At 46.9% G+C, this 21,076-nt stretch overlaps 1 protein-coding gene across 8 annotated transcripts in view; it reads left to right on the top strand.

The window, feature by feature from the left end:
• LOC147121022 (CAP-Gly domain-containing linker protein 4-like) overlaps positions 1–21,076 on the top strand; it is a 457,143-nt gene that overhangs the window by 41,430 nt on the left and 394,637 nt on the right. Inside the window, exon 1 of one of the 8 annotated variants that reach the window (XM_085980318.1) lies at positions 10,449–10,947. The exons of 4 other annotated variants lie outside the window; for them this stretch is intronic. In XM_085980318.1, the coding sequence (XP_085836444.1) occupies positions 10,935–10,947 (13 nt within the window). In that variant the 5' untranslated portion in view covers positions 10,449–10,934. Of the gene's footprint in view, positions 1–10,448; positions 11,008–21,076 lie in introns of those variants that run through there. 3 more of the 8 variants (XM_085980317.1, XM_085980319.1, XM_085980324.1) reach the window with 3 other exon arrangements.

The raw sequence follows: 21,076 nt of genomic DNA, 5'->3' as shown, positions 1-21,076 counted from the left end.
ATGTCAAGATGGCGTCCGTGGCGGTCGCAGGGTAAGCGCTCTCCCTGAGTCGGTCGGCCCACTCCCGCTACAGACGCTGTGCATTGGCGCTGATGAGTTCGGCGAGTCGGCGGGGAGGCAGCAGAAGCAGCGATGGAGGCCACGACGACCCGCTGTAGCACGGCGGCCGGCAGCTCCTCGGCGGGAGGCTCGGAGGTCGAACCGGTAGGAGTGGAGGCGGCCAGCGGACCGAGGGCGGGAAAAGCAGGCCCTGGAAGGTCGGACACCGCGGGAGGCTCGGAGGTCAGACCGGGTGGAAGGAGAGCCAGGGAGAAACAGGCCCCGGGACGTCGGTACCACGGCGGCTGAAGATTGTCGGGCAGGAGTGCGGGAAAGGCGGAGCGAGGCGAGAGCGGACCCTATTGTGATGGCGCTGATGAAGATGGCTGCCGTCCTTGTGGGCTCCGTGCATACCAGGCAGCTAAGTGTCCTTTGCTGCTTGGTGCGCTCGGCTCGTTAAGGAAAAAAAGCATTTCACTGACTGGATTTCACTTGTTGTATTTGGTTATGTGACAAATAAAAAAATTGGGGAAAAAAATTGAAATTGAGTTGTTATCATTGAGGATTGTAATTCTGAAATAATAAAGCAGCGTCCTGATGACAAGGCAGGCTCTCAATACAAGTTTTCATTTGTAAGAGATGAGCAAGGATTTTAATAGTGTATGTCTTTGGAGAATTTTGATCGCCACGGCAGCTTGGTTCCAATTTTGCATTCACAGTATCATGCTGTTACAAATGTGTCATTAGCATTTGTTAAAACCAATTATATTATAAGAATCACAGTAGAGACTTTTGTAAGACTTTAGTTGGTGAATGACACATTCTTTAGAATAGATGTAACAGACTATACATAACAGCTGTGCTTATCAATCAGAAGGATGAGATCAAGATGTCAGCAATATTATCAGGTAGTGAAAGTGCTCAGATTTCAGTTATCCTCTTCTAAAGGGAAAGATTCTTCATTTTTTTTACTCAGGTCATAGGAATACCTACAGTTGGAGAACCCAGTATAATTTTTTTTAGCCTATAATTTACATTAAGGCTGATAATTGAAATAACAATGCGCTGTTTGGCCTATAACCCTTGAAACAAGCAAGAACATTGGCTTCCACCTTACTACAATTCTAGTTGGGAAGGATTTTTTGTAAATAGTGTCTTTTTGTGTGGTATCACCAGGGAAAGTTCTATTTTGCTCACATTTGTGATCAATTTGCCCTCTGCAGTTTATCTAACTACAGCTTGTGAACTTTGTTTCTGAACACTGTGGTGCACTCTTCTACACTTTCTGCTATGATTATAATAATAATTGTACCGGAACCCTTTACTTGGAAGAGTGGCTTAATAAAGGGCTCATATTATCTTTTGTCTTTTTCTTCCCCTCTGCCACATGTCATTCTCTGGCTGAGTAGATGGACAATTTATGTAATTGTGTAATCAACCATTAATTGTGTGATTGTGGCATAGCTTGACTTACCCTCCTATCTCCTTTCCCCACCCCGCAACCCACACACTGTCCCAGTCAGTTCAATAGAAAGTGCAAAAGAAATGTGTGAAAACAGGATATTGAAATCAAATGGGAACAACTTCTAAGTAGAAGTCTGTTTGTGTAATTAAAAGGTATATATGGCTGGGATTATCCACGTTAGTTGCCTGCCTGCGATTATCCCTGCATTTGTTTTAATGGACAGGAACATCGCAGGCTAGCGATCACACAAAACCCTGGCCTATATCTTTTAAAGTGGGTGGACAAGTTGATAAAGCTGTAAAATAAAGCACATGGGATTTTTTTAATAAATGGGGCCTAAAGCACAAAAGCAAAGAAGTAATGCTCAACCTATACAAATCCTTGATTAGACTACATTTAAAATATGTGTTTTGTGTTCAGGAAGGAAGTTGGGGCCATGGAGAGGGTACAGAAGAAGCTTACTAGGATGATAGCAGGGATGAGGAGTTTTAGTTTTTGAGGAGAGACTAGAGAAACTGGGAAATGTTTCATTGGAACAGAGACGGTTTAAGAGGAGATCTGATAGATGTTCAAAATTATGAGGGGTTTTGATGAAGTAAAATGGGAAAACTATTTCCACTGGTTGGTGAGCCAGTTGGTTGGTGAGCCAGTATCTAAAGGGCATAAATTTAAGATCTTCACTGAGTTTAGGAGAAATTATTTTATCCGAGGGTTGTGCACACATGGAATGCCTGATAGAAAAAGAACCAATAATAGCTTTTAAAAGGGAAGTACAGGAATCCCGCCCCAACCACGGTTTTGCCATACGCGGATTTCAAGTATACATGGTTTCCTCTCTGCGACAACTTTTGCCAACCGCGGCAGTGAATTTTGCGTATACGTGGTTTTAAATTTAGGATTAAGGTAAATAACATGATTTTATTGCTTTTATATTTTTATTGTGTTATTTGAACATTTATACTGTTTGCCAACCGCGGTTTTACTAACCATGGGAGTTTTCAGGGATGTATCCCCCGCGGTTGGGGAGGGATTACTGTATTACTGCTGGGATTCTGTCAGGTCTCCTACTGAACCAACCAGGGGGCAGGCAATCTTAGATCTGGTCCTGTGTAATGAGACAGGATTAATAAAAAACGTGTCCTAGTAAAGGATCCCCTTGGAATGAGTGACCATAACATGGTTGAATTCCAAATTCAGTTGGCGGGTGAGAGAGTTGGATCTCAAACCAGCGTACTAAGCTTAAATAAAGGAGACTATGAAGGTATAAGAGCAGAGTTGACTAAAGTGGACTGGGAAAATAGATTAAGGTGTAAGACGGTACAGGAGCAGTGGTGTACATTCAAGGAGATATTTCACAAATTTCAAGCAAAATATATTCCACCGAGGAAAAGGGGCGTAAAAGAAAAGACAGCCATCCGTGGCTAAGTAAAGTAATAAAGGATAGTATCCGACTGAAAACAAGGGCATATAAAGTAGCCAAATCTAGTGGGAGGATAGAATATTGGGAAGCATTTAAAAGCCAGCAAATAATAACTAAAAGATGAATTAAGAAAGGGAAGATAGATTATGAAAGTAAACTAGCAAAAAATATAAAAACAGATAGCAAGAGTTTCTACAGTTATATAAAAAGAAAAAGGGTGGCTAAAGTGAATGTTGGTCCCTTAGAGGACAAGACCGGGAAATTAGTAGTGGGGAACATGGAGAAGGCAAAGACGCTGAACAAATATTTTGTCTCAGACTTTACAGTAGAGGACACTAAAAATATCCCAACACTGGACAAACAGGGGGGCTATAGGGGGGGGAGGAGCTAAACACGATTAAAATCACTAAGGAGATGGTACTCAGTCAGATAATGGGACTTAAGGCGGATAAATCTCCTGGACCTGATGGCTTACATCCTAGGGTCTTGAGAGAAGTAGCGGTAGGGATTGCGGATGCATTGGTGGTAATTTTCCAAAGCTCCCTGGATTCAGGAAAGGTCCCTGCTAATGTAACGCCCTTATTTAAAAAGGGAGTTAGACAAATGGCTGGAAACTATGGACCAGTTAGCCTAACATCTGTGGTTGGTAAAATGTTGGAGTCCATTATTAAGGAAGCAGTAACAGGACATTTGGATAAGCATAATTTAATCGGACAGAGTCAGCATGGTTTTATGAAGGGGAAATCATGCTTGACAAATTTGCTCGAATTCTTTGAGGACGTAACAAACAGGGTGGATAAAGGGGAACCAGTGGATGTGGTGTATTTGGACTTCCAAAAGGCATTTGACAAGGTGCCGCACAAAAGATTACTGCACAAGATAAAAAATCACGGGATTGGGGGTAATATACTGGCATGGGTGGAAGATTGGCTATCTAACAGAAAACAGAGAGTGGGGATAAATGGTTCATTCTCGGGTTGGCAATCAGTAACTAGTGGTGTTCCGCATGGGTCAGTGCTGGGACCCCAACTCTTTACAATCTATAACGATTTGGAGGAGGGGACCAAGTGCAATGTATCCAAGTTTGCCGACGATACTGATGCGCTATCAATTACTGATAAAAGACTGAGAGTTAAGAGAGTAACTAAAGGCTTTTATTAACAAAAGAATGAAGGTCTGCCTCGAGTGGTCGACCGGTCCAGAATACAAAGGGGCTGGGGAGCAGTCACCTTTATACTAGGACTTGTGGGAGGAGTCAGCCGAGGCATGTCCAGGCATGTACACAGTGGAATACAAACAGTGGTTTACCACATTCACCCCTTGTTTAAAATTGAGTCCGGCGGGGTGAAGTGTATTAAAAGTTAGTGTATTGGAGTCTCTCCGGAGGTCTTGTCTGCCGCTGTGATCGGCGTGGCGACGGCAGGGGTAGTGGAGCTTCCGGCGTCAAGTCCTGCGTAGGCTGTGGCACAGGCGTGTCGTCCTCGTAGATGTCGAGCGGGTCGCTGGGCCCAGGCCTGCCGTCTGCCGGGGCTGGATATCGGATCGTGGGGTGGGGTGGTAGTGAGTAGTGGGTTACTGCGGCCCCCGAGGGTGCAAGGTCTCTTATGGAGACTGTGTCCTCCCGCCCGTCCGGGTATGCAATGTAAGCATACTGGGGGTTGGCGTGGAGGAGGTCGACCCTCTCGACCAGGGGGTCCGTTTTATGGGTCCTCACGTGCCTTCTCAGTCGGACCGGCCCTGGGGACGTCAGCCATGGCGGTAGCGATGTCCCCGATGTGGACTTCCTTGGGAAGACAAACATTTTCTCATGAGGGGTGGCGTTAGTGGCAGTGCAGAGCAGTGACCGAATAGAGTGGAGCGCATCGGGGAGCACATCCTGCCAGCGGGAGGTTGGAAGGCCCCTAGACTTTAAGGCTAGCAGGGCGGCCTTCCAAACTGTCGCATTTTCTCTTTCCACCTGTCCGTTCCCCCGGGGGTTGTAACTGGTGGTCCTGCTTGTGGCAATACCCCTAGTTAGCAGGTACTGACGGAGTTCGTCGCTCATAAACGATGAGCCCCGGTCGCTATGGATATAGCTGGGGAAACCGAACAGGGTGAAGAGGTCGTTCAGACATTTAATGACCGTGGCACTGGTCATGTCCGGGCAGGGGATGGCGAACGGGAAACGGGAGTACTCATCAATAATATTGAGGAAGTACACATTGCGGTCGGAGGAGGGGAGAGGCCCTTTAAAATCAACGCTCAGGCGCTCGAAGGGGCGAGTGGCTTTTATCAGGTGGGCCCTGTCTGGTCTATAAAAGTGCGGTTTGCACTCAGCGCAGACTTGGCAGTTCCTGGTCATGGTCCTGACCTCCTCAATAGAGTAAGGCAGGTTGCGGGCCTTGATGAAGTGGAAGAACCTGGTGACCCCCGGGTGGCAGAGGTCATTGTGGAGGGCCCGCAGTCTATCGATCTGCGCGCTGGCGCAGGTGCCACGCGATAGCGCATCCGGGGGTTCATTGAGCTTCCCGGGCCGGTACAAGATCTCGTAATTGTAGGTGGAAAGTTCGATTCTCCACCTCAAGATCTTGTCATTTTTGATTTTGCCCCTCTGCTTGTTGTTAAACATGAAAGCAACTGAACGTTGGTCAGTGAGCAGGGTAAATCGTTTTCCGGCCAGGTAGTGCCTCCAATGACGCACAGCCTCCACAATCGCCTGGGCCTCCTTCTCAACAGCGGAGTGTCTGGTCTCCGGGCCTTGGAGGGTTCGTGAAAAGAAGGCCACGGGTCTCCCCGCCTGATTGAGGGTAGCGGCCAGGGCAAAGTCGGACGCGTCGCTTTCCACCTGGAAGGGGATGGATTCGTCCACTGCGTGCATGGTGGCTTTGGCAATGTCTTCCTTGATACGGTGGAAGGCTAAGCGGGCCTCTGCCATCAAGGGAAAAGAGGTGGACTTGATCAGCGGATGGGCCTTGTCCGCATAGTAGGGGACCCACTGGGCATAATAGGAGAAAAACCCTAGGCACCTCTTCAGGGCCTTGAGGCAGTGGGGCAGTGGGAGTTCCATAAGGGGACGCATCCGGTCGGGGTCGGGGCCGATGACTCCGTGTTCCACAACACAGCCAAGGATGGCGAGGCGGTTTGTGCGGAATATGCACTTCTCCTTGTTATATGTCAGGTTCAGGAGTTGGGCGGTGCGGAGGAATTTTTCGAGGTTTGCGTCATGGTCCTGCAAGTCACGGCCGCAGATGGTCACATTGTCCAGATATGGGAAAGTGGCCTGCAACGCATTTTGATCTACCATCCGGTCCATCTCCCTTTGGAAGACGGAGACCCCGTTGGTGACGCCAAAGGGAACCCTAAGGAAGTGATAGAGGCGGCCGTTTGCCTCAAAGGCAGTATACTGGCGGTCCTCAGGGCGGATAGGGAGCTGGTGGTACGCTGATTTCAGGTCAATGGTCGAGAAGACGCGGTACTGCGCGATCTGGTTGACCATATCAGCTATGCGGGGGAGTGGGTAGGCGTCCAGCAGGGTGTAGCGATTTATTGTCTGGCTGTAGTCGATGACCAGGCGCTGCTTCTCGCCGGTCTTAATGACCACAACCTGGGCTCGCCAGGGGCTGGTGCTGCCCTCAATAATCCCTTCCTTCAGGAGCCGCTCCACTTCGGTTTTAATGAAAACCCTGTCCCCGGCACTGTATCGCCTGCTCTTTGTGGCGATGGGCTTACAGTCGGGGGTGAGGCTAGCAAACAGTGGGGGGGGGGGGGGGGTGACTCTGAGTGTGGAGTGGTTGCATCTGGTGCGCGGCGGGCAATTTGGGAGCTGCTGGCTGCGGACTGTGAGCGGGGGTAGGGGTCCACCGTACGCCATCGTAACACTTTTAAGGTGGCACTGAAAATCTAACCCCAGCAGGACGGCAGCGCAGAGGTCGGGCAGGACCAGAAGTTTAAAATGATCGTACACGGTCCCGTCTACTACGAGTGTCACTACGCAGTAGCCGCCGATGTCCGCCGACTGGGACTCGGAGGCCATAGAAATCCGCTGGTGCGCAGGCAGGACTGGGAGAGAGCAACGCCGCACCGTGTCTGGGTGGATGAAGCTCTCCGTGCTCCCAGAGTCAAAAAGGCAGATTGTATCGTGGCCATTTACCTTAATGTCCATTGTGGAACTGGCCAGCTGGTGCGGTCTCGCTTGGTCCAGTGTAACGGATGCCAGCGTAGGGGTCGGTGTGTCGCTGCGGGTATCAGATGAGGCGGTGTTGGGGGCCTGCTGCGTTCCGGCAGTCGTCCAAGATGGCGGCGTCCATGATCCCCATGTGGCTGGAGGCGTCCAAAATGGCTGCTGTACCGGTGGTTCGCACATGGCCGGGGAGGCCCAAGATGGCGGCCCGCATGGCCCACACGCGGCGCTGCTGGGGTTCGGGGTGGCTTTGGCCCTGCAGACGTTAGCGTAGTGTCCCTTCTTCCCGCAGCCCGAGCAGATCGCGTTTTTCGCCGGGCAGCGCGCTCTGGGGTGTTTTGCCTGGCCACAGAAGTAGCATTTCTGGCCTTGGGGCACTGCTGTCTGGCCTTGGGACACTGCTGCGGTAGTTGGGCCGTGGCTGGGGTGGCACGGCGCTATGAGGCGGTCCTACCGTGTCCCAGGCTGTCATTCCCCGCGGCGTCCACGGTGCAGAGGAGTAGGCATCCATGCCCCGGTAGGCTGCATCCAATGATACTGCGAGTTCAGAGGCCTTGTTGAGGTCGAGGTCACTCTGCTCCAACAGTCGCTGTCTGGTGTAATTGGATCTGTGGCCCGCTACAAAAGCGTCCCGGATAAGTTCCTCTGTGTACACGGCGGCCTTACATCCTTACAACCGCAGGCCCGGCCAAGCACAGACAGTGCCTGAAGGTATTCCACGGTCGATTCCCCAGGTTGTTGTTTACGACTCCCCAGAAGGTGCCTGGCGTACACTTCGTTCACTGGGCGCGTGTACTGGTCCTTGAGGAGCTTGATAGCGTCCGCGTACGAGGTCGCATCTTGGATGACCGAGTACACTCGGTGGTTCACTTTGGAGGTCAGGACATCCAGTTTGTCCTTGTCCGATTTGATTGCTGTGGAGGCGGTCAGGAATTTTTCGAAACACTTAAGCCAGTGAGTAAACTTGGTGGATGAGTCCGCCTCCCGATGATCTAAGTCCAGGCATGCTGGTGTGAGGATCTTCTCCATTATAAAAATTTTGTTAATAAAATTGATGCGCTATCAATTACTGATAAAAGACTGAGAGTTAAGAGAGTAACTAAAGGCTTTTATTAACAAAAGAATGAAGGTCTGCCTCGAGTGGTCGACCGGTCCAGAATACAAAGGGGCTGGGGAGCAGTCACCTTTATACTAGGACTTGTGGGAGGAGTCAGCCGAGGCATGTCCAGGCATGTACACAGTGGAATACAAACAGTGGTTTACCACAGATACAAAGATGGGAGGGAAAGCAGTGAGTGAGGAGGACATAAAAAATCTGCAAAAGGACATAGACAGGCTAAGTGAGTGGGCAGAAATTTGGCAGATGGAATATAATGTTGGAAAGTGTGAGGTTATGCACTTTGGCAGAAAAAATCAAAGAGCAAGTTATTATCTAAATGGAAAGAAACTGCAAAGTGCTGCAGTACAAAGGGATCTGGGGGTCCTGGTGCATGAAACACAGAAGGTTAGTGCAGGTACAACAGGTGATCAGGAAGGCCAATGGAATCTTGGCTTTTATTGCAAGGGGGATGGAGTATAAAAACAGGGAAGTCTTGCTTCAGTTATACAGGGTACTGGTGAGGCCACACCTGGAATACTGCGTACAGTTTTGGTTTCCATATTTAAGAAAAGATATACTTGCTCTCGAGGCAGTTCAGAGAAGGTTCACTCGGTTGATTCCGGAGATGAGGGGGTTGACTTATGAGGAAAGGTTGAGTAGGTTGGGCCTCTACTCATTGGAGTTCAGAAGAATGAGAGGCGATCTTATCGAAACATAAGATTGTGAGGGGGCTTGATCGGGTGGATGCGGGGAGGATGTTTCCACTGATGGGTGAGACTAGAACTAGGGGGCATAATCTTAGAATAAGGGGCTGCCCTTTCAAAACTGAGATGAGGAGAAACTTCTTCACTCAGAGGGCAGTAAATCTATGGAATTTGCTACCTCAGAGAGCTGTGGAAGCTGCAACATTAAATAAATTTAAAACGGAGATAGACAGTTTCCTAGCTGATAAGGGAATTAAGGGTTATGGGGAGCGGGCAGGGAAGTGGACGTGAGTCTAGGTTGGGATCAGCCATGATCCTGTTGAATGGCGGAGCAGGCCCGAGGGGCCGTATGGCCTACTCCTGCTCCTACTTCTTATGTTCATAGCCTTTTCTGTGTCCAGTGCACTTAACTGCTTCTAAATGCCACATGGCGTGAACTGGATTGTCCACTTTGCTCTTTTGGCTGATTATGTTTGCAAACACATAACTGCCCTCGCAACTGAGCTCTGTTGTTACAGAATACGGCTGCTGCAGTTGCAACTCAATATTTTTAATTTGTTACGGAAAGATATTGGCCCAGAATTTGTGGTTGTAATGATGGTCAAACTGTCAGCGTTCGCTGCCATTACTCTGAAACTGACAGCAACTTCTGGCATCTGCACATGCGCAGTTAAACGCAGAAACCCAGAAGTTGCACTCCTCCACAGGGTGTGCTGTTGAAGTCCTCGCAGATGGAAAACTTAGATATCACTTGAATTGACGTGAACCTACACTTTTTATGCTCTAATCGCGCTGTAAAAGTGGAGCCTTGTGGAAAGAGGTGTAACTGGGTTTTTAATGGCGTACTAAGTCATAATTACTGCTGAACAATCTCTCTGGCCCTGAAAAACTAATTTTATATTTGTGGAATTTCAAATTTCTCCATTCCATAGATTTTTTTAAAAGTTTGTTTGGTATTTCAGCTTCTACCTTAAACCCATGTGTATGTCCAAATCTATATTTCGCACTCTAAAATGATTAAGAAGTGAAGGATAATCAGTGCTTTTTACTTCCTGGTTTGCTGTGTGTGAGAATTCTTCATTGTGATTGGCTCCTTAGCTTGCTTACTTACTGTTGCTAGACGCCGGAGATCCCCTATAGGTGGCGCCAGAATGGAAATTAATGCTGGGAAAGGTGAAATCCATGCTACAGTGTTCACCATCATTTTGCTGATGACTGCAAAATCTGAGCCAACTTTTATTACATAAATGTGACAGTGCTGTCACCTGTAGTTTAATGCAGCTGCTTAAATACAGAGTTAATGATCAAATGCCAAATCGTAGTTGTTCAACAGAAAGGGAATTTGTTTTAACAACAGAAATTTGTTTTCACTGGCATAAAAATGTACCTGAGTTTCTGGTTACTCAGTGGGGAAAGGGTTCAAAATTTGGGCTGTAATTGAAGCTTTGTTGCAGATACGTGCAATGTAACTATTTCACATGTGAAGTATACATTCAGTTAATCCTTGAACTCAGCATTTTTGATTCAAATCTGTGTCGGCTGTTGGATTTGATTGCAATTTAGATCTCTGCCAGGCAAGATTTCAGTGTGATATTTGTCTTATTTAAACTTCACAGTGAGTACAAGATGTGTTTGAAGCGTTAACTGTAAAGTGGCTAAAAATTGTACCCGTCATCCAGATTAGATTGAACAATGTTATGCAGGGCTGGGGCAGTGGCAGTTAATTGGACATCATAGTAATCTGAGCAGTGCTCAGAGTTCATATGATCTGGAAATGCATTGAGTCAATAAATACTTGGAAGGATTTTCAGCACCTGAAATAGCTGCCAGGCTATTTAAAGACCAGCATCAACCCATGAATCCTCCACGGTAACACAGTGATAGTAGTTGTACTGGTTGGCTCTAATTTCAGTCAGTAGTCTCTCGCAGTTTTCACACTGGGTTAACCAACATTGATTTACCTGACTGCTTTCATGTATCAATAATCCAATGTGAACAACAAGTGACAGTACTGTTCCAATTGTGCAAGTTTAAAAAATTCTTTCAAAATGATACAAACTGGTAAGTATTACGTCTTTATTTGTGAGGTCGAGGTCGCTGTCTCCAATTTAAAAGAAACTGGTAAGTAACTGTATTAAGTCTAGATCAAAATATCTTCTGAATAGAAGCCTTAAATCTACTTCATATTCCAACAAAATTAAAAGAGCCTTGAAATCCTGGCTCCAGTTGAGAAAAATGTGGTGTTGGATGAGTGAAAATATTTTGTGTACGTCAAGTGAACAAAGATAGACCAAAGAATCGCAATTATTTTCTTCATTTGTTTAATATACCGTTTAGATGGTACAGGTTTCTGTAGAAATATATCCGTTAATATTAAGTTGCCCTTTTAGTGTTTTTTTGTTAGCCTACTGTATTGTGTGTATATACATATTCAGATTTTTACTCCACATTTGAATCCCTCCAATTAGGTTTCTGCCCCTGCCACAGTACTGAAAGGACCCTAATCTAAAGCACAAATGACAACCTGAGAAAGTAAATGCCCAGCCTATTCAAAAATTTAACTCTGGACAGAAATATCAATTCCAAACCCAGACTATTGGGAAAGTCACTAAAAGATGATTCGGTTAATACATTTCTTCATGTTATTGTGCAACATGATTTTAATTTTAGTTAATTCCTTATTTTGGGCATTTAAATTTTCAGTTATTGGAAAAAAATGGTGGTTAAAAAATTTCAGGAATCATTTTGAGCAAGTTATGGAGATAAAAATAATATAACGTCACCCATTGGTCAGATTGTGCAGTTATAAGGTGACGATTTTACCTCCGTGGTTTCCATTATAAACATGGATATAGGAATTTATAATTGAGAAAAAAGGTAACTGAGAAGTGTGATTTAAAAAAAAGAAAGACTTGCATTTATATAGTGCCGTTCATGACCCAAAGCGCTTTACAGCCAATGAAGTACTTTTTGAAGTGTAGTCACTGTTGTAATATAGGAAACGCGGCAGCCACTTTGCGCACAGCAAGCTCTCACAAACAGCAATGTGATAATGACCAGATAATCTGTTTTGTAGTGATGTTGATTGAGAGATAAATATTGAGCAGGACACCGGGGATAACTTCCCTGCTCTTCTTCGAAATAGTGCCATGGGAGCTTTTACATTCACCTGAGAGAGCAGATCGGGCTTCGGTTTAACGTCTCATCCGAAAGACGCACTCCCTCAGTACTGCACTGGAAATGTCAGCTTAGATTTTTGTGCTCAAGTCTCTGGAGTGGAACTTGAACCCACAATCTTCTGGCAAGAGTGCTACCAACTGAGCCAGGAAATGTGAGTCGACACTAGGTTTTTCCTGTGGTGTTGCTTATGGTGAGTCAGAGGCCTTACAGGAAAAGGGGAGTTATGTCAAGGAGTAGAATTAGGGACATTGATTTATCAGGATTGGGGGTTGCTCTGGGGCCTGGAGCACTGGGAAGGGTGCTTGATGTCTGGCAGTATTCAGATGGAGTGTCAGGATCTAGCAGTATTTTGAAGGTCGGTCACAAGGTCTTGGAGTTCTGGGCGGGATGTCCCAGGGTTCCGGAAAACTGGAGAGGAAGGTTCTAGAAACACTGGGGCAGATGTTGAAGTCAGGGATCTTGGAATCTGACAGTGCTTGGGAGGGAGATCTTAGGGGCTGGAAGCATTAGGTGTTTCTGGGATCGGGAAGCACTGAGTGTGCAATCTAGGGATCTGTGAGCATAATGGCGGTTCTGGGAGTGGGGGAGAAGTCTGGGAGGGGTCCTGAGGTTTAGCAGTACTGAGTAGGTGGTTTTGGAGCATTGGTGGGCCAGAGTCTGGCAATATTAGGGGTTGATAGGATCTGGGATTATTGGGAGGTGCAAGGTATGACAGCTTTATGGGGTGCGGGGGGGGCAAGAGAATGTGATCCAAGCTTCTGTTGTCCTCTTTTAAACCATCCATTCTCAACCCTCACCATGTTCCCGATTGTCAGCCTCCTCCCTTGAGCCATGCACAGCCTCTTTGGCACCCTCAGATCCCTACCAATACTTTCCCCTTCGTCAACCAGTTCCAGTCTTTATGTTCCTGCCTTAAAATCATTTAACTATAAGGTTTTTGCTGCTTAAAGTTAATAGTTGGAAAATCACAGGTATAGGGTGTACAATTTCTTGATATGCACTGTGTGTGTTCCAGGAGTGCTGAAGTAGAAAGTTTAATGTACTACTGGTTAGTTTGGTGACTTATACAATCTGTAATAAACATAAATTTCCATAAACACATCCTTCTACCCTTCAAATTCTGTTGATGCATAGATTGCATGTTGGGAAATACTCCTGCAATCTACACATGGTCAGAATGCACAGAAGTGATTGAAAGTTCTCTCTTAATTCTTGTGAGGTACAAATATCCTGTTGAAGTCCAGGCTTTTCAGACAGGCTGAGACCTTTAAGTAATGATTTTAATCAAGGTATTAAAAAGAATGCAAGACATTATTTAATTATTATGTTATTATGGGATATATTTAGTTTTCTATGTCTGTATAAAATTATAATGTCTACAAACCTTACTTGCTATTGTCATGTTTTTTATCACACTTTTGTGTCAACTTTTCCCATTGTAAGTATCTATGTGCACATTTGACTTTCAATTTTCCTCTGTCAACTTTTACCATCATGGTTTGTTGAAGTTTTTGAATCACTCCGAATGCTTTTTGATAAAATGTTACTTGTCATTTTCCCCTTCTTTACTATTTGTTGCTCTCAGTGGGTGTTTGCTTTTAAAGTTCAACTTTTTTTCTAAATGAAATCAAATAAGAACAAAGATTGGAATTGCCTGTATGCCTTTCTCTCTAATTATGTATTTTTCTTGATTCTTGTCTTTCTCGCCATCTCCCTCTCTGACTGTCCCTTCTGAATATTAGGTGTTGGAATTTCTGTCTCACTTGTGTTAGCATTTATCATTGACCTTTTCTAACTGCCAAGTGGAGATAATTAGTTGGATACAAAATTCAACTATTCTCCATTGGAAAATTGAGATAACATTAAACAGAAAAGCACACTCTCACCTCTCTCTGATCGCAGTCTCTCCCTCGGCTTAATACACTTTTAAAAAGTTTGTAGAAAACAAAATCCTATGATGAGAGATTGTGTAGAATGGGCCTATACTCTCTGGAGTTTAGAAGAATGAGAGGTGATCTCATTGAAACATACAAGATTCTGAAGGGGGTTGACAGGGTAGATGCTGAGAGATTGTTTCCCCTGGCTGGCGTGTCTAGAACTAGGGGGCAATGTCTCAGAATAAGGGATAGACCATTTAAGACTGAGATGAGGAATTTCTTCACTCAGAGGGTTGTGAATCTTTGGAATTCTCTGCCCCAGAGGGCTGTGCATGCTGAGTCTTTGAGTATATTCAAGGCTGAGATAGATAGATTTTTGGACTCTAGGGGAATCAAGGGATATGGAGATCATAGAGTAATACAGCACAGAAAGAGGCCCATCGTGTCCACGCCAGCCATCAAGCCCTGTCTATTCCAATCCCATTTTCCAGCACTTGCGTAACCTTGTATGCTATGGCGTTTCAAGTGCTCATCTAAATGCTTCTTGAATGTTGTGAGGGTTCCTGCCTGTACCACCCTTTCAGGCAGTGAGTTCCAGATTCCAACCACCCTCTGGGTGAAAATGTTTTTCCTCAAATCACCTCTAAACCTCCTGCCCCTTACCTTGAATCTATGCCCCCCCTGGTTATTGACCCCTCTACTAAGGGGAAAAGTTCCTTTCTATCTACCCTATCTATGCCCCTCATAATTTTGTACACCTCAATCAGGTCCCCCCTCAGCCTTCTCTGCTCTAAGGAAAACAACCCCAACCTGTCCAGTCTCTCTTCATAGCTGAAGCGCTCCAGCCAGGTAACATCCTGGTGAATCTCCTCTGCACCCTCTCCAATACAATCATACCCTTCCTATAGTGTGGCGACCAGAACTGCACACAGTATTCCAGCTGTGGCCTAACTAGCATTTTGTACAGCTCCATCATAACCTCTTGTCTTCATTAGCTGAGGCATAGAATATAAGTATCCCTTATGCCTTTTTAACCACCTTATCTACCTATCCTGCTGCCTTCAGGGATCTATGTACATGCACACCAAGGTCCCTCTGATCCTCTGTCCTTCCTAGGGTCCTACCATTCATTGTGTATTCCCTTGCCTTTTTAGTCCTCCCAAAATGCGTCACCTCACACTTTTCGGGGTTAAATTCCATTTGCCACTGTTCTGCCCATCTGACCAACCCGTCTATATCGTCCTGTAGCCTGAGGCTTCCCTCCTCGCTATTTACCACTCCACCAATTTTCGTGTCATCTGCGAATTTACTGATCATGCCTCCTACATTCATATTTAAATCATGAATGTACTTTTCTTTCTTAGGCAGTCCCTCGGAACCGAGGATGACTTGCTTCCACATTAAAAATGAGTTTGCAGGTGACTGATGAGTCCAATGCAGGACCTACAGTCTCTGTCACAGGTGGGGCAGACGGTGGTTGAAGGGGCGGGTGGGTGGGGTGCTTGGGTTGACGTGTGCTCCTTGTGCTGCCTGCGCTTGGCTTCCGCTTGCTCCCGGCGAAGAGAATTGAGGTGTTCGGTGCCTTCCCAGATGCTTCTCCTCCACTTTGTGCAGTCTTGGGCCACAGATTCCCAGGTGTCGATGGGGATGTTACACTTTTTCAAGGAGGCTTTGAGGGTGTCCTTGAAGCATTTCCTCTGCCCACCTGGGGCTCTTGCTGTGCCAGAGCTCTGAGTAGAGCGCTTGTTTTGGTAGTCTCGTATCGGGCATGCGGGCAATGTGACCTGTCCATCGGAGCTGATTGAGCGTGGTCAAAGCTTCGATGCTGGGGATGTTGGCCTGAGCAAGAACGCTGATGTTGGTGCGCCTATCCTGCCAATGGATTTGTAGGATCTTGCGGAGGCAGCGTTGGTGGTACCTCTCCAGTGCTTTGAGGTGCCTGCTGTACATGGTCCATGTCTCTGAGGCATACAGCAGGGCGGGTATCACTGCTGCTCTGTAGACCATGAGCTTAGTGCCAGGTTTGAGGTCCTGGACTTCAAACACTCTCTTCCTCAGGCGACCAAAGGCTGCTCTGGCACACTGAAGGCGGTGTTGGACTTCGTCGTCGATGTCTACATTAATGTACACTACAAACAGCAAAGGACCCAACACCAATGCCTGCGGTACACCACTGGACACAGGCTTCCAGTCACAAAAACAACCTTCGACCATTACCCTCTGCCTCCTGCCACTAAGCCAATTTTGGATCCAATGTACCAAATTGCTCTGGATCCCATGGGCTCTTACCTTCTTGACCAGTCTGCCATGTGGGACTATGTCAAAAGCCTTACTGAAGTCATCAACTGCACTGCCCTCATCCACACACCTAGACACCCCCTCGAAAAATTCAATCAAGTTGGTCAGACATGATCTCCCCCTGATAAAGCCATGCTGACTATCCTTGATTGATCCTTGCCTCTCCAAGTGGAGACTAATTCTGTCCCTCAGAATTTTTTCCAATAATTTCCCTACCACTGATGTTAGGCTCACTGGCCTGTAATTCCCTGGTTTATCCCTACTACCCTCCTTGAATAATGGTACTACGTTAGCTGTTCTCCAGTCCTCTGGCACCTCCCCTGTGGCCAGAGAGGTTCTGAGAATTTGTGTCAGAGCCCCTGCAATCTCCTCCCTTGCCTCACACAGCAGCCTGGGATACATCTCACCTGGGCGTGGGGATTTATCCACTTTTAAGTCCACTAAAACCGCTGGTACCTCCTCCCTCTCAATACTAGTTTGTTCAAGTATATCACAATCCCCCTGCCTGATTTCTATGCCTACATCGTCCTTCTCCATAGTGAACACAGATGCAAAATATTAATTTAAAACCTCACCTACATCTTCTGGCTCTACACACAGATTGCCACTTTGGTCCCTACTCTTTCCCTGGTTATCCTCTTGCCCTTAATATACTTATAAAACACCTTGGGATTTCCCTTTATTTTGCTCGCCAGTGTTTTTTCATGCCCCCTCTTCGCTCTCCTAATTTATTTTTTAAGTATCCCCCTGCACTTTCTATACTCCTCCTCTAGGGCTTCCATTGTTTTTAGTCCTTTGTATCTGCCAAAAGCCTCCCTTTTTTTCTTAATCCACTCTTGTATATCCCTTGAGATCCAAGGTTCCCTGGGCTTGTTGGTCCCACCCTTGACCTTTACGGGAACATGTTGGCGTTGTACTCTCTCTCTTTCCATTCTGAAAGACTCGCACTGCTCTGATGTGGATTTTCCTACAAGTCGCTGATCCCAGTCCACTTTGGCCAGATCCTGCCTTATCATATTAAAATCGGCTTTCCCCCAATTTAGACCCTTTATTTCCGGTCCATCTTTGTCCTTTTCCATGACTACCTTAAATCTCACCGAATTATGGTCACTGTCACCAAAATGCTCTCCTACTGACACTTCTACCACTTGCCTGGCCACATTCCCTAGAATTAGGCCCAGTACCGTCCCCTCTCTTGTAGGACTTTCTACATGCTGGCTCAAAAAGCTCTCCTGGATGCACTTTAAAAATTCCACACCCTCTAAGCCTTTTACACTCTGACTATCCCAGTTAATATTGGGGAAGTTGAAATCCCCTACTATTATTACCCTATTATTTCTACATTTCTCTGAGATTTGCCTACATATCTGTTCCTCTATCTCCCCCTGAAAGTTTGGGGGCCTATAGTGCACTCCCAGCAAAGTGCTTGCCCCCTTTTTGTTTTTAAGTTCTACCCATATGGCCTCATTAGAGGAACCTGCTAAGATATCATCCCTCCTTACATCAGTAATTGACTCCTTGATTAATATTGCGACACCCCCTCCTCTTTTACACCTCCCTCTGTCTCGCCTGAAGATTCTATACCCCGGAATATTGAGCTGCCAGTCCTGCCCCTCCCTCAACCATGTCTCTGTGATAGCAACAATATCATATTCCCATGTGTTCATCAACACCTTCAATTCATCTGCCTTACTCGCAAGACTCCTTGCATTAAATAAATGCCATCCAGCCTTGCCATACTCCCTTGTGCCATTACATATTTGCTCTGCCTTCCAGGCTGACTTGTTTTTTTCCTCTATATTTGGCTGTGCACTATCCCCTACTATAGCTCCACTCTGTATCCCACCCCCCTGCCAAGTTAGTTTAAACCCCCCCCCCAACAGTACTAGCAAACCTCCCCGCAAGGATGTTGGTCCCGTTCCGGTTCAAGTGCAACCTGTCAGACTTGTACAGGTCCCACCTTCCCCAGAAACAGACCCAGTGATCCATGAAACTAAAGCCCTCCCTCCTGCACCAACTCTTTAGCCACGCATTCATCTGCTCTATCTTCCTATTCCTATACTCACTAGCACGTGGCACCGGGAGTAATCCAGAGATTACAACCTTTGAGGTCCTGCTTTTTAATTTGCTACCTAGCTCCCTAAATTCTTGTTGCTGGACTTCATCCCTCTTTCTACCCATGTCATTGGTACCACAAACCATGTTCCAATAAATTAACAGCCATTTTAACACCTAATCACCTAATTTCAATCTCTCCTGGTCTGTTGTGGATTAATTACACTGGTACATTGAAGAGTGTTGAACCTGGCTTACAGGTTATGTTACCTCAAAGAAGGAAATTAATTGGCTAGAAGTTGATAACCGCAACACCAACAACTTGCATTTATATAGCGCCTTTAAAGTAGTGAAACCCAAGGCACTTCACAGGAGCGATTATCAAACAAAATTTGACACCGAGCCACACAAGGAGATATTAGGGCAGGTGACCAAAAGCTTGGTCAAAGAGGTAGGTTTTAAGGAGCGTCTTAGAGGAGGAGAGAGAGGCGGAGAGGAATTCCAGAGCTTGGGGCCTAGGCAGCTGAAGGCACGGCCGTCAATGGTGGAGCGATTAAAATCGGGAATGCGCAAGAGGTCCGAATTGGAAGGGTGCAGAGATCTCGGAGGATTGTAAGGCTGGAGGAGGTTATGTCCCGGAAAGAGTAACGGTCTATGTTCCGGAAAGAGTAATGGTCAAAAGCAAAGTGACGCCGACCTGTGAGTGATGCAACTGATCCACCTATTCCTGCTCCTATTTCTTATGTTCTTATGTCAGTACTCGGTTAGTGATGGCTGAATGAGCTTCCTGTCCAGGAGCAAAAGTCAGCGAGGGGTCGGGTTTGGGGGAAAAAAATGCAACATATGGGCCGGAATTTTCTGTACCTGGTCGGGAGTGGGCAGTCCGTATGGCGGGTTGCGACCCAGTTGTTGCTTCCATCCTGCTGCAGAAATCGACTTTGCGATAATGGCGCCTATTAAGCCTGCCCTTAGCGTTACCCGGCCCAATTAAATGGTGTGGGTCTGATGACGTCATCCATGACACGTTTTCAGCCAGTATATTTAAAGGAGCCATGGACACATTGCATTTGAAGGTTCATCTAGGAGTGTGCAGGCAGCACACTGGAGATTTACATTGCTCCAAACAGCTGGAGAGATGGCTGCACAGAGACAGAGCTGCACCCGGGTTCTCCGATGATTCCCTCCATATGCTTGTGGAGGGAGTCATTGCATGCAGGGAGGTCCTCTTCCCTTCCAGTGGGTGGAAGAGACCTCCCCAGGAGACAAAAAGAGCTTGGCTCTAAATTGCAGTGGAAGCCAACAGCAGGGATGTGTTCAGGAGGACCTGGGTACAGTGCAGCAAATGTTTCAATGATCGCATTAGATTTGGAAAGGTGAATACAAAATCACACTCAACTTTATCCTGCTGTGCCTCTCATCACATCCCCATCACTCTGCCTTTCTAACCCTACTCCTGCACATCCTTACACCAACATACCTTGCACATCTACCCAACCCTCTCTTGCTATCTACATTATCATATCTCCATCTCACTAGCCACCCCTCACATCCAGCCTCATCCTAATGCAATTATACCAACTAACAACACGCAAGGAGGCCACTTGGCATTGCCCTCCCAATCCATCATGGTCTCCCTCTAAAGATGTAACCCATCCATTCCTTACACTCATTCCATCACTCTCACTCAACATTCTCTCTTTTTCCCTCCTTGCTGGAGAACAGAGCCCACAATAAGAGGGAGAGGGAGAGAACTGGAGGCGGGCCTCCATTATTTGCCACCCTCAACAGCAGAGGAGGCTACGTTGGAAGTCTCGGGAGTGGCCGAGCAGCTGGAGGTGGGAGACGGAGAGAGGGACATCTCAGCAATCTGGTGACAGAATTACGTATCATACAGCTACACGGCATACATCAGTCACTCATATGGGGACTGATGTCATCAGCCACTGAGTGGTCATCGTGTGCATAATGGTATCTGTACCCATTCTTCATATGGCATATCTAACACATCTCTTTACTCTCTCACAGGTCCATCAAGAGCACCCCCCCCTCCACTGTCCAGGAGGAAGAGGAAGACAACTCCTCAGAGGAGCCTCCAGCCTCTGAGGGTGCAGCGTCACCAGACATGAGCGCACCCAGCACCAGCGCAGAGATGCACACCTTGGTGGGTCCAATGTGAGATAGAGTAGTGCTGTCACAGGGTCCGTCACAAGTCACAAGTGAGCAAAAGCAGATGCTGGAGACAGGGATAGTAGTTGAGACTCCTCGCCGGAGGGCGCAGGATACTCCCAGCTCAGTTCGGCTGCATGTAGTCGCTGAGCTTCTGAGGCCATCCAGAAAGAGGGCGATCCTGGAGGTGCAGGAAGAAGTGCAGATGGCTCTGACAGGTTTTGCGAGCGCGATGTCTGCAGATGTTCAATGGAGGAGTCCATCTCCAACAGGAGCACCACCGTGTCGCAGGTGATGGTGACTGTAGGCAGTTCCATGGATAGGATGGACACTTGCATGGAGCAGCTAATGCGCCACTCACAGGAGCACATGGGCCTAGAAATTCAGTTGTTTGCACCAGCCGCTAGCGCCTTAGGAGGAGGAGATGTGGGGCGCTAGGCGGCTAGCGGCCGGGCGCAGCGCGATCTGCGCCTCTCCCCAACTTCAGTAAAGATTTAGCGGCGGCGCAAAGCCTTTGTGCGCGCTCAGCTGCGCGCGCAGATCCTGACGTCATTTCATCGTGCAACGCCCTTTGTGCGCCCCAAACCAGAAATTCAGTGGCGCCGGCCTATTGT

This window comes from Somniosus microcephalus, chromosome 3 (genome assembly GCF_052327205.1).
Source record: "Somniosus microcephalus isolate GS21.2 chromosome 3, FLI_Smic_1.0, whole genome shotgun sequence".
Classification (NCBI taxonomy): Eukaryota; Metazoa; Chordata; class Chondrichthyes; order Squaliformes; family Somniosidae; genus Somniosus; species Somniosus microcephalus.
Note: the sequence above shows the minus strand (reverse complement) of the source record. Positions and strands in the feature narration are given on the sequence as shown.